Source organism: Carassius carassius, chromosome 20 (genome assembly GCF_963082965.1).
Source record: "Carassius carassius chromosome 20, fCarCar2.1, whole genome shotgun sequence".
NCBI classification, from domain to species: domain Eukaryota; kingdom Metazoa; phylum Chordata; class Actinopteri; order Cypriniformes; family Cyprinidae; genus Carassius; species Carassius carassius.
The window spans coordinates 17246422-17262740 of NC_081774.1; the positions used below are offsets into that span (position 1 = coordinate 17246422).

At 42.1% G+C, this 16319-nt stretch overlaps 1 protein-coding gene across 1 annotated transcript; it reads right to left on the bottom strand.

The window, feature by feature from the left end:
• Positions 1–574: 574 nt before the first annotated feature.
• On the bottom strand, positions 575–5148 carry LOC132095815 (type-1 angiotensin II receptor B-like). Its single transcript, XM_059500897.1, has 2 exons — positions 4674–5148; positions 575–2087 (listed from the first exon to the last, which is right to left on the bottom strand). Exon 2 carries the CDS (start codon positions 2026–2028, stop codon positions 955–957), a length of 1074 nt encoding a protein of 357 aa, XP_059356880.1. The 5' UTR covers positions 2029–2087; positions 4674–5148; the 3' UTR covers positions 575–954.
• Positions 5149–16319: the final 11171 nt, after the last annotated feature.

Here is a 16319-nt window from a genome sequence, read left to right on the forward strand (position 1 = left end):
ATACTCTAATATATTTATTTTATGTTTTCCTGTAAAAAGACACGACTTAACATTTTCAGACTCAGGTACATTATATAGAACAGCATGTGGCAAAATACAGTTTTACCAACCAACCATTACAGTGGTGTAAGAAAAATAAAACATTTATCAGATGATAATTCATATCAAGATCAAACAGTGATGAACATGATAGCACAGCATACACAATGTGAACACTACCATGTCTTGTTAGACCGCGTGCCTTAGTCTAATTCAGAGGTTTTCAAACTGGGGTCCAGGGACCCTCAGGGAGCCACAAGGGGAGAAAAAAAATGTAACAATGGTCAATTAAATCAATTTAAATAAATAAAATTACAGAACTTGATACTATTGGTGTTTCATTTTTCTTTCTAAAGACTGGTCAGAAATCATGAGACTGTAATAGTGAATCAATAATCAAATAAGAAACCCATTGCTGTCAATAACTTGTGTAGAAAAAAATGCAGTTTATAAAAACTTGTTAATGTTAATGTATAAAAATTGTATATATCAATTATAATATCTCTCTCCGAAGGAGATAATCATACCTGGGGGTATGTGCCATAAAAAAAAATGTTTGTAAACCCCTGGTCTGATCAGTGGAGCTATGAGACAATCCATTTCAGATTTAAAACGTGTAGAATTATGAAGATTTCATTCATCACATTGGTGGAAAATACAGCATTTAAATTGCACAAATGGCACTTTAACAGCTTAGATGGGTGAAATATTAGAAATATTATACAAAACATATTTAGCATTTTCAGCATGATCTCGTCCTTTGGTGAGGTGAGGAAGGTGAAAAGTTAACTTTATATATAATGTTGTTGGATCAAATTTACACATACATACACAATAACCAAGAGTCATCTCCTGAATTGAATCAGTGAGTTTAAAAAGACGATTCATCTGAGATTCAGTCTCTTCCTGTTTTCCTCATGTGGCTTGAGGTATTGAGGACATTTTATTGACGGAGAGGTGTAATGTCTCCGAGGTTTGATATGAGAGAGAGCTCATCTTGGTACTGAGGGAGGGGTGAGACACCACAGAAGTCGAGGAACGCTTCAAGAGCTTTAGCAAGTTCCTGCGAAAGTTCTTCCCGACAAAACCGTACAGGATTGGGTTCATACAGCTGTTGAAAAAGGCAATGCAAATGGTGAATGGCATTACGGTGTCAATGATCTCAATGACATCGCAGTTGGTGATCACTTTCAGCAGACCAAGCATGTTCAAGAAGTTGAAGATCTGATGTGGTGTCCAGCAAAGGAAAAACGACAGCACGGCGGCGGCCAGCATGCACAACACCTCGTCCCCGTTCCATCTGGAATTCCTCTGAATGTCCCGTGATTTGAGCAGAGAGCGGCCAATCAGGCAGTAGCACGTGAGGATGATGGTGATGGGCAGAAGGAACCCAAGAACAATCTTCATCAGACTGAGAGCTGCCAGCACATTGCCAAGATCTCCATCTAGGATGCCACATACAGTGACATTGTTATGCTGGATAAAATGGGTCTCACGGATAACAGCTGTGGGAAGGCTTAAAAGAAAAGCCACAACCCAAACCAAGATGCACGTCACACGGGCGTACACCACCGTACGGCACCTGCGGGACTTGACGGGATGAACGATGGCCAGATAGCGGTCAATGCTGAGAGCAGTGAGGAGAAAAATACTTGTATATAGACTAAGGAGGGCCATACCAGCAATGGCCTTACATAGGAAGTCTCCAAAGACCCACTCGTAGCCTGTTGCAGTGTTTACGGCCCAAATGGGCAGGGTGAGGAGGAAGATCAAGTCCGACAACGCCAAGTTCAAAACAAATATGTTTGCAACATTCTTTAGCTTTAAACAGAAGTAGATGACAGCGACTACCAGGCAGTTGCCTACTATTCCGATGATAAAGTTGCAGCTGTAGACTATTGGGATGAACGTGAAGATGTAATCATGGTGCCCGGTCATGTTACACCTGAGCTTGACTCCCACATTAGCTTTGGCTGTGATGTTGTCCATTCTGGAGATCTGTCAAACACGCCCTCAGTTTCAGTTTCAGCTGCGTCGTTAAAGGAGCCCTATAAGAACAGGATACAGATGGTTAATATGGCAAAAAGTTTCATGTAATTTCTAATAAGGTGTTCCTATGGCTCAGTGGTAGCGCATTGCGTTAGCAGCACACAAGGGTGTGAGTTCATATCCCAGTGAACACACATGCTGGTAAAAACAAATATATATATAGACTGACTGCACTGTAAGTCAATTTTAACTGAAATAAGTTTTTGTTTTATTATTATTATTTGAAAAAATGCATTGCTTACAACAAACACTAGATGTCTCTCTGCTCATATTATCTAGGAGCTGGTTGAGTTTTGATAACAGTAACTGGATTGACTGCAGGCCTACTTCCGCAGCTCCTTCCAGTTATATTGAAAATGAGCTAAATCTGGTACAATTCATTAAATGGAACTATTTATGTAAAATAGTTTACATGGTCTCTAAATCAATCAATCAAACAATAAAATAAATTGGTGATATTTTACATTAGGTATCACAAACTAACAATGGACCATACTTTCACTGAAATTATTATCTTCTACAGAATTTATCTTAGTTAATGTTGATTTATAGTTATACTATAATTTGTTATAATTGATAACATGCGTGCATTCATAATACAATAAAGATCATTTACACAACAGGAAATGTTAAAATAGAAATGCAGAAATCAAATAATAACAGATGTAATAATTACTGTAAAATAATTTTTATTGTTAGTTTATGATAACTACTGCAAAAATTAATGTTTATATTTTCTATGAATATTACTATACAATACTACTATTACTATTTATGAACAGAAATAAACAACAGAGATTAATAGACAGACAGACGGACGGACGGACGGACGGACGGACGGACAGACAGACAGACAGACAGATAGATAGATAGATAGATAGATAGATAGATAGATAGATAGATAGATAGATAGATAGATAGATAGATAGATAGATATGTGATATATGATGTGTATTAAACATGATATATGCACTGTGAGAATTAAGTTTGGTCATCCTCTCAAACTCCCAAAACTGCACCATAATAGAAACACATCAGGCAGCTTCTCATGGGTGTAAAGGTCAAACAAGGTCAAGCTCCCAGAGAGTTACATATTTCTAGGCAAGAATTTGTTTACACAATGGAAAAGGCTTCAGATTAACTACTTATTGATATACTGAATGTAGTACAGTGTGTCCATATTGTATGCTGTATCTAATTTATTATAAATAACTGGTTGAAAAAAGGTAACTGTAGTATTATTTATGGATAGCTATGTAACTGTAACTGTAAACTGTAACTTGGCAAGTAAAACTGAATTCAGATTCTGTATTTATAAATAATTATCATTGCCCTGCTCAAGCTGTTTCTTCACTGGTTTCCTGATAGTAAAACGGGTAATATATTTTAAATACATTTAGTTCATACTAAGTATATTTAAAATCTATTAACATTTTTATTGATATATCACTGGAGACTTACAGACATAAAAATTATAATGAAACCTTATTTGGAGTACTACTTAGAGTACTACTGCTACTATTTCTTAATTTAAGCCTAAAATGTGTTTTAATGTCACTATTGATGAAGATTGTATGATCTTTGAATAACATTGGTCTTTAAATACAAGATATTTAAAATGTACCTAAAGTATATTTACAATAGTTCCACATCAAATACTTAAGTATACTTTAGTTGGACTACTTCCACACAATTAAAGTTGTTTCAATTTAGCAGACTTTAAATATACCACTTTGGTATACCAAAAGTACAACTGCAGGGTATTTTTATTAAGCACATAAATATGTAAATGTATTTGTAGTATACTTAAAATGCAATAAATGGATTTTAAACACACTTGAGTATATTTATTTTTCACTAGGGAAGACAAGCACATATTATGTAAGCTGATGCAGGCGTGTTGCCAAGGGAGTTTAAAACCAATAACAGACGACATTGCATTCCAAGGTTCACGTCTTTTGTATATCACTCAATCTATTTTAATATGCTTATCAGACATCCGCTATTGCTCAGGAAGTGGTGGCTGATCAGAATAATGCAATTTGTCATTCTGATAAGAGATTTGTTTTGTTTTTTTGCATTTATTTTTTATTTGGGTGGTCTAATAAAATCGTTGTACTCCCTGCAATGATGGATGTGACCAGTCCTGAGCAGAGAAAAGTTCATGCATTCAAACTGTGACAGAGTAACAAGTCATAAACAGCATAAAAGTCATCTTAATGTGCTGAGCTGAACACATGAAACATTTACATCAATGGTGGGTTAAGTAGCTGGAGAGACACTGACAGACAACACACACACACACACACACACACACACATATTTGTAAACATTAAATACTGCTTTACGGTAAAAAAAAAAAAAACACCTTGCATGACTCATTAAGTGTGTTTTCTAAGGTTATGTGTCAGTTTGATGAATTTACAAACAAGAATGTCTCATCTGAAATGTGTTCTTTGTTGACTCACAAGCTTACTCATCTATTTGGGTTATGATTAGGGGTCTAATTTAAAAAAATGAATAAAGAATCAACAAGTAAATACATTTAAATAATAGAAAATATACATATAAAAATGTATTTTTACCTTTAGTGAAGGTGATGTCCAAGCTGCTCCATCAGGTCCAAAACTGGCTTTAAGAGATCCGTCCTGACTCTCGATCATAACAGAGTGCCTGGTGCTTTTCCTCTACACCCCTCTTATACCTCTCTGATAGTCCTACAACTGAGATCCACAGTGGGGGCTGCACCGCAGGGGCCGGATACGTCCATGGTCATGAGAGCAAAAAGTGGGGGTAAGAGAAGGGCAGAAAGAGACCCTTGAGGGCAGAGACAGATTTTCCCATCATTTATTTGGTCACCTTTTTCTCTTAAACATGAAAAACATGTTTGGTCCTTCTTTTTCCACATGCTTGTAAACAACATTTCTTCAATGGATTGTTCTGTAAAAAGCCCGCACATTAGCATGAAACACGTTACATGATTATCTTAGCTTCGAGCACATAACAAAAAAAGGAACAGGCTGGTAGTGCGACAGCATGGACATTTCCATGATTTATTCTGACGGCTCTATATTAATGCATATCATCAGGGCGAGCCTGGTATTAAACCTGTGAAACGAAGAGCAAGAGACAAACAAATGACCTTCTGTGAATATTAAAGCAAGCTCACGGTCAATAGTCTAATATTGCATTCAGCCACTTTCCTAAAGCAGCAGGGAAATATATTGGGCATTATGTTGATGTCCATTGTGAAGGATACAAAGCAGGAGACGAGTGATTTACTGATGTCACATGCTGCAGACAAAAATAAATTCATTTCAATGTATTTGTATGGTGCTTTTCACAATACTGTTCCAAAGCACTCATAAAGCCATGGACATTTTTCAGATAGTTTCCAAGAGTTTAATTAATTAATTTATTTTTTAAACTGACTGCTTTTAGTCTATCCCTCAATTTTTGAGGCCTCTGGGAACTGTAGCCCTGGTGCCTGTTTAACTCCCAAGAATAAATCCAACTCCTTCATCCTTGTAGTATTCAGCTAATTCTTTCATCTCTTCCCTTAAACAGTCTATTTTTTATTTATTTTTTTGGCACAAAAAACTTGTGATGTCATGGCTATAAGTAATTTAATTGAGGGTCCTTTTAAAACAAACGGGATCTGCTAATACCAATCTGTTCCGCTTATAACACAGCTTTTTTTGTACCAGAAATGTTCCTTTGCAGTTACATGAAAACTTTTAACATTTAGCGCATCTAGAGGTCTTTTCATTATCTATGCATTTGGACCAAAATGAAGGAAGTAGAGCAGCTTTAACAGGGCAAAGACAGTATATTGTTAAGAACACATAATATATACTTTGATTTTGTCTGCAAAAGGACACTAATATGGTCAGTTTTTCCACAAATGGACTGGCCAGCGACACAGAGTGTGGCGCATAAGTCTTAAAGTAAACGGATTATGTGTTGCTGCATCAATAGGAGGCTAATTGAATACACCCATGTGCTCAAAAGTTAATGTTGCCTTCAGGGAGCAATGTGGATGCTGATGTCTGCAGTCCCCCCTGCCCTTATTAATGGTATTTGTTCCACCTGTTTGTTTGGGTAAATGTTAAAGTGCACATACATATTTTAAGTCAAAATTCTATTAATATCAAATATTGGACTAAATGTACAATTATCTTGCTTATTACACAACACCTCCCCAAATAAATTGGCAAGAAACATTGAATCTTACTTATATATTTCCTAACGTTTCAGCCAAGAAAACATTAAAAAAAAGTACAAAACACAAAGTCATGTATAATTCAAATGATGACTGAGATGCACACAACTTGATTGCATCACAGACAATTTAACCCAGTGTTCTCTCACTTCGCGCCCTCCATGCCACTTCCCGCCGAAACGGGTGTGACCTAGCCCTATAAAGGGAGCTCAAAAAGGCTGACTCACCTGATTTTTCATCTCTTCAGCGAAGCTCACGCATCGTTGGATCACGAGAGGAAGCAAGCGTCGTCCGATAGCATCTCAGCGGGACGAGCCATTCCTGAAGCCGCTGAACAACGCCGCCTTCCACTGCCGTTCCTGCTGCGCGTTCCGGCGCCTATATCCTTTTTTCATATCCTCGTGTGTGTGTTCGCCCTGCGACACACACTCGTAAAAGAGCTGCATCTTTTTAAAGATGCCCTCTTGCGGCGAGGGAGACCGTCACATTATCTGTGTCTCCTGCCTGGGTGAGGATCATGCAGCGCTCGCGCTCGCTGACGGCGGCTGCCCTCACTGCGAGCTGTTGCCAATGGTGACTCTGAGGACTCGCTTGGCATTTTTCTCCGAGCCTGCATTCCCCGCTGCGCTGCAGCGCCGTAAAAAGTGCCGCTCCCAGCGGATTCCGGAACCGTCTCCAGCTCAACCGAGCTCGCCGGTTCACCCTGCTTCAACGGCTTTCTGCCGCCGCGTCTTCCGAGGAAGTAGATCTCAGGGCCGCGTCAGGGGAAGAGGACACGTGCTCTCTGCTAGCTTCGGGCAGTGAAGGCTGGGCGAGCTCCGGGGATCTCGCCCTTTCTGCTCATAAGCCCAGCAGACGAGCCGACATCAAGAAGGAGCTGATGCGAGTGCTCACGCTGGCCGCGACGAGCCTCGGCCTCGAGTGGTCTGCACCAGCGCCCCCCTCTCGTTCCCGGCTGGTTGGTAGCTTTCTTCCGGATGAGCGTACTTCGCTGAACTCAAAGCCCGCCCCATTTCTTCCTGAGCTTCACGAAGAGGTGGCATTCAGAACAGAATGCTCTGTTTCACCAGCATTCTCCACACTGGATGATGCTAAAAACAGAGGCTACCAGTCACTTCCGCCGGTGGAACAGGCGATAGCGACGCACCTTTGCCCGGCCTCTGCTGGACGGCGGACGAAAGCGATGTTGCCATCTAAAGCCTGCCGCATGACGTCATCTCTGCTTGCGCGGATCTTTTCTGCTGCTGGGCACGCTGCAGATATTCCAGGGTGATCTCCTCCGTAAGCTGGACTAGATGGGACCTGAGGCTATCTGTCTCGCGGGTTTGAGGAGTGCTTCGGATCTCTCTCTTCGCGCTACTAAGTCCGCTGCACAGGCCATGGGACGAGTAATGGCTTCCGCTACTGTGGCTGAGAGGCATCTATGGCTGACGCTATCAGACATGGCAGAGTCTGAACGCACTGCGTTCCTCGACGCCCCGCTGACTCCCGCTGGCCTCTTCGGATCTTCTGTCAACGAGTTCGTTGAGAGATTCGTCGAGGACCAGAAAGCGTCGCAAGCATTCAAGCACTTCCTCCCGAAGCGCTCCGGTTCTGCAGCGAGTCGTGCTAGACCGGCCCCGCAAAGCTCTCAGCCACACCCCCCGATGGTGCTATAAATGAAGTGACGATGCCCACTGCTCAGTCCCCATCTCCACATATAAGCACAGCCCTTCACACAGGCAAACATGTCTACACAAACACTATGTCACATACGGCATGTGGTTTCTGTAAAAACGAAACCCGTGCACGTTCGTTCTGCCCAGGCAGACAGCGAGTCGAAAGCAGTAAATGTGCACGCTTACAGCCCACAATTACTCACAGACAGCACGAGTCCCACGGGACCCGCTCAGCCCTCCCTCACTCGGTTAAGCACCGTGGCGGGGTCGAGGACGAGCGATCTGCCCACTGTGATAAGCGCGCTCCCCGCCTCAAATGTCACAGGCATAACGCCCATGTTACAGCACATCGAATCGCTGCCGTTGCCCAGCCAACAGAGCGCGCTTCGCATCCAACCCTTAGCCATTCATGCAGACGCATGGTCAGCGCATCCAGGGGTTTCGGATTGGGTGCTAGACATTATAAAGAGAGGCTACTCGCTACAGTTTTTTCGACGCCCTCTGCGCTTTTTCGAGCCGAAATATCAAAACAGTTGAGCAAAGGGGCTGTGGAGCCTGTATCTCAAGCTCAAAGCGAAGGGGGGCTGTACAGCAGATACTTTCTAGTGCCCAAGAGAGACGGGGGTTTCAGACCCATACTGGATCTAAGACAGCTGAACAAGGCATTGGCGAAACGCAGTTTCAAAATGCTTACAACCAGGAAACTCCTCGCGCATATTCGCAGAGGAGACTGGTTCATGTCGATAGATCTGAAGGACGCGTATTTTCAAATACAGATAGCGTCACGTCACAGGCGATACTTGAGATTCGCCTTCGAGGGCCAGACATACCAGTATACAGTCCTGCCGTTCAGCTTGTCCATGGCTCCTCGTACGTTTATGAGGTGCATGGACGCAGCGCTCGCTCCTCTCAGAATCAGAGGCATGCGAGTGCTGAACTATTTGGACGACTGGCTGATTCTGGCTCAATCACGATCAGAGCTCGTGGAACACAGGGCTATTTTATTTGATCACCTCGAGAAACTCGGTCTCAGTGTCAACTGGACGAAGAGTTCGCTGAACCCCAGTCAGGCGATACTGTTTTTGGGTATAGCTCTGGACTCACGCTCCATGACAGCGCCACAGCGCGCGTTGGGCATTCAGCGCGTAGCGAGCTCTCTCCACTGCGGCGCGACCTTCTCGCTCAGAGAATTTCAGAAGATGCTAGGTCTCATGGCCTCAGCATCACCAGTTCTTCAGTTGGGCCTGCTCCGCATGCGCCCCTTGCAGTTCTGGCTGAAAGCGCGAGTACCACGCAGAGCTTGGATATCCGGTCAGTTGTGTCTCAAGGTCAATCAGAGCTGTGTCACAGCCTTGAAACCCTGGACAGCGAACGACTGGTACCAATCAGGTGTAAGCCTGGGGACTTCCTCGAAAGTGAAAGTGGTGTCGACGGACGCCTCCACTTCGGGATGGGGAGCACTGCTCGAGGGCAGACCGTTCTTTGGCCTGTGGTCAGAACAGGAAAAGCTCCAACATATCAACTGTCTGGAAATGCTGGCAGTGGAGAACGCGCTGACACGCACCCGAATCAAGGGCCACCACGTCTTAGTCCATTTGGACAACATGTCTGTGGTGTCCTACATAAATCGCCAGGGCGGTCTCAGGTCCTGAAACCTGTACAGGTTGGCGGAATGCCTCCTGGTTTGGGCTCAGTGCAACTTGTGCTCGCTGAGAGCAGTTCATGTGCCTGGGCTACAGAATCTGGGTCCAGACAGACTGTCCAGAAACAACATTCCCATGGGCGAATGGTCTCTACACCCACAGACAGTCCAGCTGCTGTGGAAGAGATTTGGCAGGGCGGAAGTGGACCTCTTCGCGTCCCACGAAAACGCTCATTGCCCCGCGTTCTTTTCCAAGAACGAAAGCGCGCTGTCACAAAGGTGGCCGTGCTGCCCGCTCTATGCTTTTCCTCCCGTCTCCCTCCTTCCGCAGGTGATAGAACAAGATGCTCAGTACTGCTTGTAGCACCACTTTGGAAGAACCAACCATGGTTTCCAGATTTGATGCAGTTAGCAGACACTGCCCCGTGGCCAGTGCCGTTGAGGAGGGACCTCCTCTCGCAGGCCAGGGGCTCGATTTGGCACGCTCAACCGGAGTTGTGGTCCCTCCATGTGTCTAAATACTATCACTCAGGCTAGAGCTCCGTCGACTCGACGGCTATATGCCTCGAAGTGGTCAGTATTCTCCCGCTGGTGCACAGCTCGGGGACGTTCACCCCTTAGTTGTGAGGTGACGGAGGTTCTCTCCTTCCTACAGGAGCTGTTGGATAAAGGCAGAGCCCCCTCCATGTTCAAAGTTTACGTGGCGGCTATCGCAGCGTTTTCTGAGACAACGCTCGGTCAGTCAATAGGAAGGAACGATTTGGTCATCCGCTTCCTTAGAGGAGCTAGGAGGCTGAATCCTCCCAGACCTCCGTCAGTCCCTGTATGGGACCTCTCGACGGTTTTGGAGGCCATGAATGGTTCCCCTTTCGAGCCTATCCGAACGATTAGCCTCAAACATCTGTCATTCAAGACAGTGTTCTTTTTGGCTTTCGCTTCAGTGAAGCATGTGGGTGACCTGCACGCGCTCTCGGTGAGCCCGACGTGCTTGGAGTTTGGGCCTAATGACTCAAGAGTCATACTCAAACCTAGGCACGGTTATGTGCCGAATTCCCTCAACACACCGTTTCGGGCTCAGGTTATTTCCCTGTCTGCCCTGTCGGTGTCAGAAGAGGATGGAGACTCAAGTCTTCTTTGCCCCGTTAGGGTTTTAAGAACTTATGTGTCTCGCTCTGCTGTCTTCAGAAAGACTGAGCAGCTGTTTGTCTCGTTCAGTGGATGTTCCAAGGGAATGGCTGTTTTCGAAACAGAGCCTATCCAGATGGATAGTTGAAGCTATAGTGTTAGCTTACACTTCCAGGGGCCTTCAGTGCCCACTGGGTGTCAGAGCACACTCCACAAGAGGCGTCGCCTCATCGTGGGCGTGGTCTAGTGGGACTTCCTTACAGGATATATGTATGGCGGCAGGATGGGCCTCGCCGTCTACATTTATCAGGTTCTATAACCTAGAGGTTCCCGCTCTGCTAGCAAAGCTGTTGTCGGTATAGTTGAATCAGTGTCCTGATTGGAACTCTGAGATCGACTGTTATATGGGCAGTATTGCGTAAGACCCACATTCCCACATTAGTCAGGCCTTGCCTTGAATATGTGATGTCATATTGTCGCGTCTACGGACGCTGCTAGATATGGGGACAGAGGGTTCCCCCCTCCTGTTCTAGGACTCTCTGTGAGTCCCTCTAGTGATTGTGCACTGTACATCCTGGGCTTCGCTTCCAGGTTTATTGGTGTGTGATCTCTGCACGCACAGCGCTTTACATAGTGTTCCCGTAGCGTCTTATCTAAGACGCAGTACGAGAGAACTCTCGTAAGAGAACGTACTCGGTTACAAACGTAACCTCGGTTCTCTCTAGAAGAGGGAACGAGTACTGCGTTCTCTGCCGTGCGTACGATTCACTCTGGTTCGCTTCGGCGATGAAATAAATCAGGTGAGTCAGCCTTTTCGAGCTCCCTTTATAGGGCTAGGCCACACCCGTTTCAGCGGGAAGTGGCATGGAGGGCGCGAAGTGCCCTCATTGGTCTGATGTTGCATCAGCCTGCGCTCGATAGGCTTATGCAGTTGCCGCAGAGCAGCCAATGAGCGAGCGAGCCGTCTCGCCTATGGCTGTGTGCTGCTGCAAATGCGCTTTACAACAATTCAAAATTAAGGATAATTTTTTGCTTCAGTGTATCCTGAAAAGAGACTTTTCCCGTAGCGTCTTAGCTAAGACGCAGTACTCGTTCCCTCTTCTAGAGAGAACCGAGGTTACGTTAGTAACAGAGTACGTTTTTCTTGTTGCTGTGCTGACTGTTTTGTAAATCGCAATAGATAGAAATACAGGGGGGAAGATATCCAAGATATAAAAGTATTCATGTAGCCTACCATATTATAGCTTTCCAGAGCCGAGTAATAATGCCAAATAGGCTTGATTTGGTAATTTTGCATGAAGTATTTAAAGTACTGTAAGCGTTAAGTAGGCTAAGACTGAAGACAAGAAAACACGGTGGTTTTGAGTTTTGATTATGATGTACAATAGTCCAGATCTCGCAGCTCTGATTCCCATGCAGCTGTATTCCAGAGAGCGCTATAATTTGCCCACACCTAAATCAACATGGCCATCTTGATGCCAAACAAAAACCAAACACCAAAAACCCCTCAGGGACTTTTAAAGTCTGTGTGCATAGATATTTGAGATTTCCCTTTAGTCTTCCAAAACACATTTGTCCTCCTGACGGTGCCAATAAACAAATATGTACAATATTTTACATGGTACATACTCTATGTATGTTACATTTTGAAGCTAAACTCCTGTAAGGCAGTGTAATGACAATTAGATGTCAATCCAACCAGAGGCAAAAATAGCTTAGTTTTAGCTAAATTAAAATGCTTCATTTATTTTTTCTTCCATTTAAAATATCGAAACTACTTAAGTTGACCTCATTGTCGGAAAATCTATGTGGGTATTACATGCCCTGGACATTTATAACATGAGTCAGTCTGGGAGTCCTAAACTTTGCCCTCCGCTGAAACTACTGATGTGAGTCACATACATGAGAAAAACATCTTATAATACCACAGTGCAGAATTCACATCATTTTAGGACTGTCACTGTGGAACAGGGACATAGTGGTTCTCAAGGGTGCACAATATAAAGTCTAATGCATGACTTGCCTACACTGCATTATCTAGGCCTGCTCATTGTTTTGACTACTACTCACATGTATTCCCATCATGCAGTCTGTAGCCTCTGTATTAATAAGTACATGAGTTTGATATGGCCTGGTGCTTTTCACTCGACACCTTCTGAGGGATTCGGATGAAGAGCAGAGCCTCACAATCCACCCAGAATAATTCTCCTGCAATCACTCACTGAGGGCATGAGAGAATATTACACACACATACAGTTCTAAATACATCATATAGTCATGATGATACTTGCAAACACATAAATATCCACCACTAATGGTAAAAAACCCCAAAGCCAGGGAGGCCGTCATGCTGAATTATTTTTGGGGGTGAGAGCACAACGAGCTGACCAGTGTTGAACCCGATAAGACGTGCAGAATGTTTGATGCTCTATTTATTTATTGTTGCCCAAGACCGGTTCTGCTGAACAGAAGACCCACATGAATTTACTAGATGGAAGAGGTGTATGTTTATTTAGTTATTTTAAGTCAGGTTTATAATATCTACCACTGAGCAGCTGGCTATCACTTCAGGCAAGTCAAAATCTACTGTACTACAACCGATATGATGTTCATCAGATGTTATGATTCACACTCTTGCCAGAACTGCCAGTCCTCTTGATCACGTAGACTCATCAGTCATCATGGGGAAACTGCAGCAGCCCTTCATGATATTGTTACTGTAACCAAATCAAGCTCACTAATGGGGAAGAGGGCCTGAGGCTTCAAACAGTGCTTCATTTACTTCTGCACAGGTTACTTACAGCTTTTGATCATTATCACGGCTGTCAGGTTTGTCACCGCACAGACGCACTTTTGACAGCAGACTACATAATTGTTAAAATTGTTACAATGTTATAATGTACATAATGATACATGGGATGCTTTTGAAATAGAATAATAATAATAATAATAGTTAAATATTATAGTTTTTTTTACCATTTCCAGACAGTTATTGCACCTAAAGTTTTTTCTTTAAGCACTATAAAATTACTTTTATTTCAAAATTTGATAATTATCACTGATGATATTAAAAAGGGCAAAATGCCTCTAGTGACATATTCATTACCTGTGATCATCTCTACTTCAGCTAGGATTGATGAATGTCTCACCTCTGCCTCCATGTGGCTCCCTGTATGTCCACAAGTTTACTTTTTTAAGGATAGCCTAATATAGTGAGGCACTCTGCACTGATGATGTACAGGACAGAGTGTAATTTTAGGGGCTATTTTAATCAAGAAACACTCAAGGGAAAACACCAGTCGATCAAGTATGAGAAGGACATATGAATATTATTAGAGCATCTGAAGGCCCGTCATACTGCTGGAAATGAGAGACGCAGGTATTGCTGACAGCTGCACATTAAGATGACAGGTAGCTGTGATAGTTTGGTCCAGTGGGAGAAGCCTTCAGATGAGAATCACTGGGGATCACTCTGAAAAATAATCGTCATTATGTTGATATACTCCTTCTATAGCAGCTGCACTTAATGTGCCCTTTATGAATACAGTCCGTTTAAACTAAACGTGTGAAATCACACTAAATTAACATTAAATACATATTTAATTTAATATTTGATATTATTGAACCCTGATACTTACTGGACAACTTCACAAAAACTATTTTAAACAGATAAATTAATAAAGGTGACTTGGCTTGAATTCTTTTATTTTCCCGCACAGGAAATTAATTGAAATTTAAAGGGATAGTTCACCCAATAATTAAAATGCTGTTATTATTTCCTTACCTTACAAGATCTGAATAATTGTATTTATTTATTTTTCTCTGCTTAACACACAGTTCATACAGTTGCTGGTAGCCATATAAAGCACATAGTATTTTTATTTATTTATTTTTCTACAATGGAAGTCAGCGGGAACTAGAAACTGTTTGGTTACCCACATTCATCAAAATATCTTCTGTGAACAGAAAAAAAGAAAGTCATAGAGGTTTGAAACAATTTGAGGGTGAGTAAATGATGACGGAATTTTCCTTTTTGGGTGAACTATCCATTTCAATTCCGTTTCAGTCAAATGTAAAGTCTATAGTCATTATTTATTTATTAGTGGACTAACTTTAACCCTCAGATGGATTAGCTGTGATTAGCGCCGGTCTGTTCAGTCTGTTCTAATGAATGCAATTACTGTTCAGAGACATCAGATCAGTGTGTGGAGGATTTATTCTGTCTAGAGGAAGAGAACACACAGTTTTTTCCAGAATCATCCAGAAGAGGGCACATTAACATTTCAAAATGTACAACTTCCCCTTTGCTGTGCCATTAACAATGCTCTTAAGTTTGTTGCTGATTAAAAAAAATGTTCTGAATAAAACTGAAATGTGCAGTGTTTCATTTAATGTTTTATTACACTTCAATCAATCACTTTACAAGGCAACAACAAAACTGAGATGATTTTGTATTGAAACATTCTTAGTGTTTAGAGTTTAAGCTACAGTTATAACGCCTAGTTTCAGATTTATATACTTAATGACTATATGTCTGTATATTACATCATGCTGTAACTGTCTGACATACAATTTACAATATCTACTAACATACAAATAGCTTTTAGTCTTCAAAAATGACATGTATTAATATATTATTTATCCTCCACAGACCAGAAATGGGAAACTTATCAAAGAGTGTTACCTTGGATTTATTTTAAATAATGTTATTAATATACTGCTGTGTAATGAATTACTCCGCCATAGTTTTTCTTGTGTAAATTATTAAATTATACACCTGTTATATAATTATGTATCAGAGTTGTGGAGCTCCTTTCTCACATGTTGATTCTTCTGATTTTATTTCTAACCAGAATGAACGTGAAAAATAGACTAACTGCTAAACTTTACACTAGAGCACACCTTAAAATATAATTTGAAAAAGGCTTGGATCTTTATAGCTGCTGTAATAATCGTAATTCTGAGTAGGCTCCATGACTGGCAGGTGGACCTGCATTGATGAAGAAGAGAGATAGAATAGAACTTTATTTACATGAAGTAAATCATTCACTTATTAAATCACAAAGTGCATTAAGAAAAGTATATTTCATAATGAATAGGATATGTAAAAACACTTAAAAATTTGTAAAGTATAGAATGCAGGTCTGTATATTACTATTTGAGCTGTTTATTTAAATTCAAATTTACCTTTGCATGTTTTCTGAGGGAGCTGGCGTGAGAATATGATTTATTGCAGTGCATGCAAATATATTGCTTCTCAGGTGCGTGGACACGTATGTGCTTTTGTTTATCACTGCTGTTTGCAAAACGCCTTTCACAGGCCTCGAAAGGGCATCTGAAAGGCTTCTCACCTGTAACAACAACAACAACAAAAAAGAAAATTAAACCCAATCCCTTCATGCAACATTAACGAAAAGAAAAAAACAATTGAAGTGTTACCTGTATGTGTCCTTTCATGAATTTTCAGGTTTTCCGCCCGTGCAAATGCTCTTCCACACCCGAACGAGCACTGAAAGGGCTTTTCTCCCGTGTGCACTCTTAGGTGATTGATCAGTTTGTACTTGGCCTTGAATGGATTCCTTTG

Excerpts from the sequence above, each read along its gene's own strand:
- LOC132095815 (XM_059500897.1), bottom strand. The coding sequence starts at position 2,028 with ATGGACAACATCACAGCCAAAGCTAATGTGGGAGTCAAGCTCAGGTGT.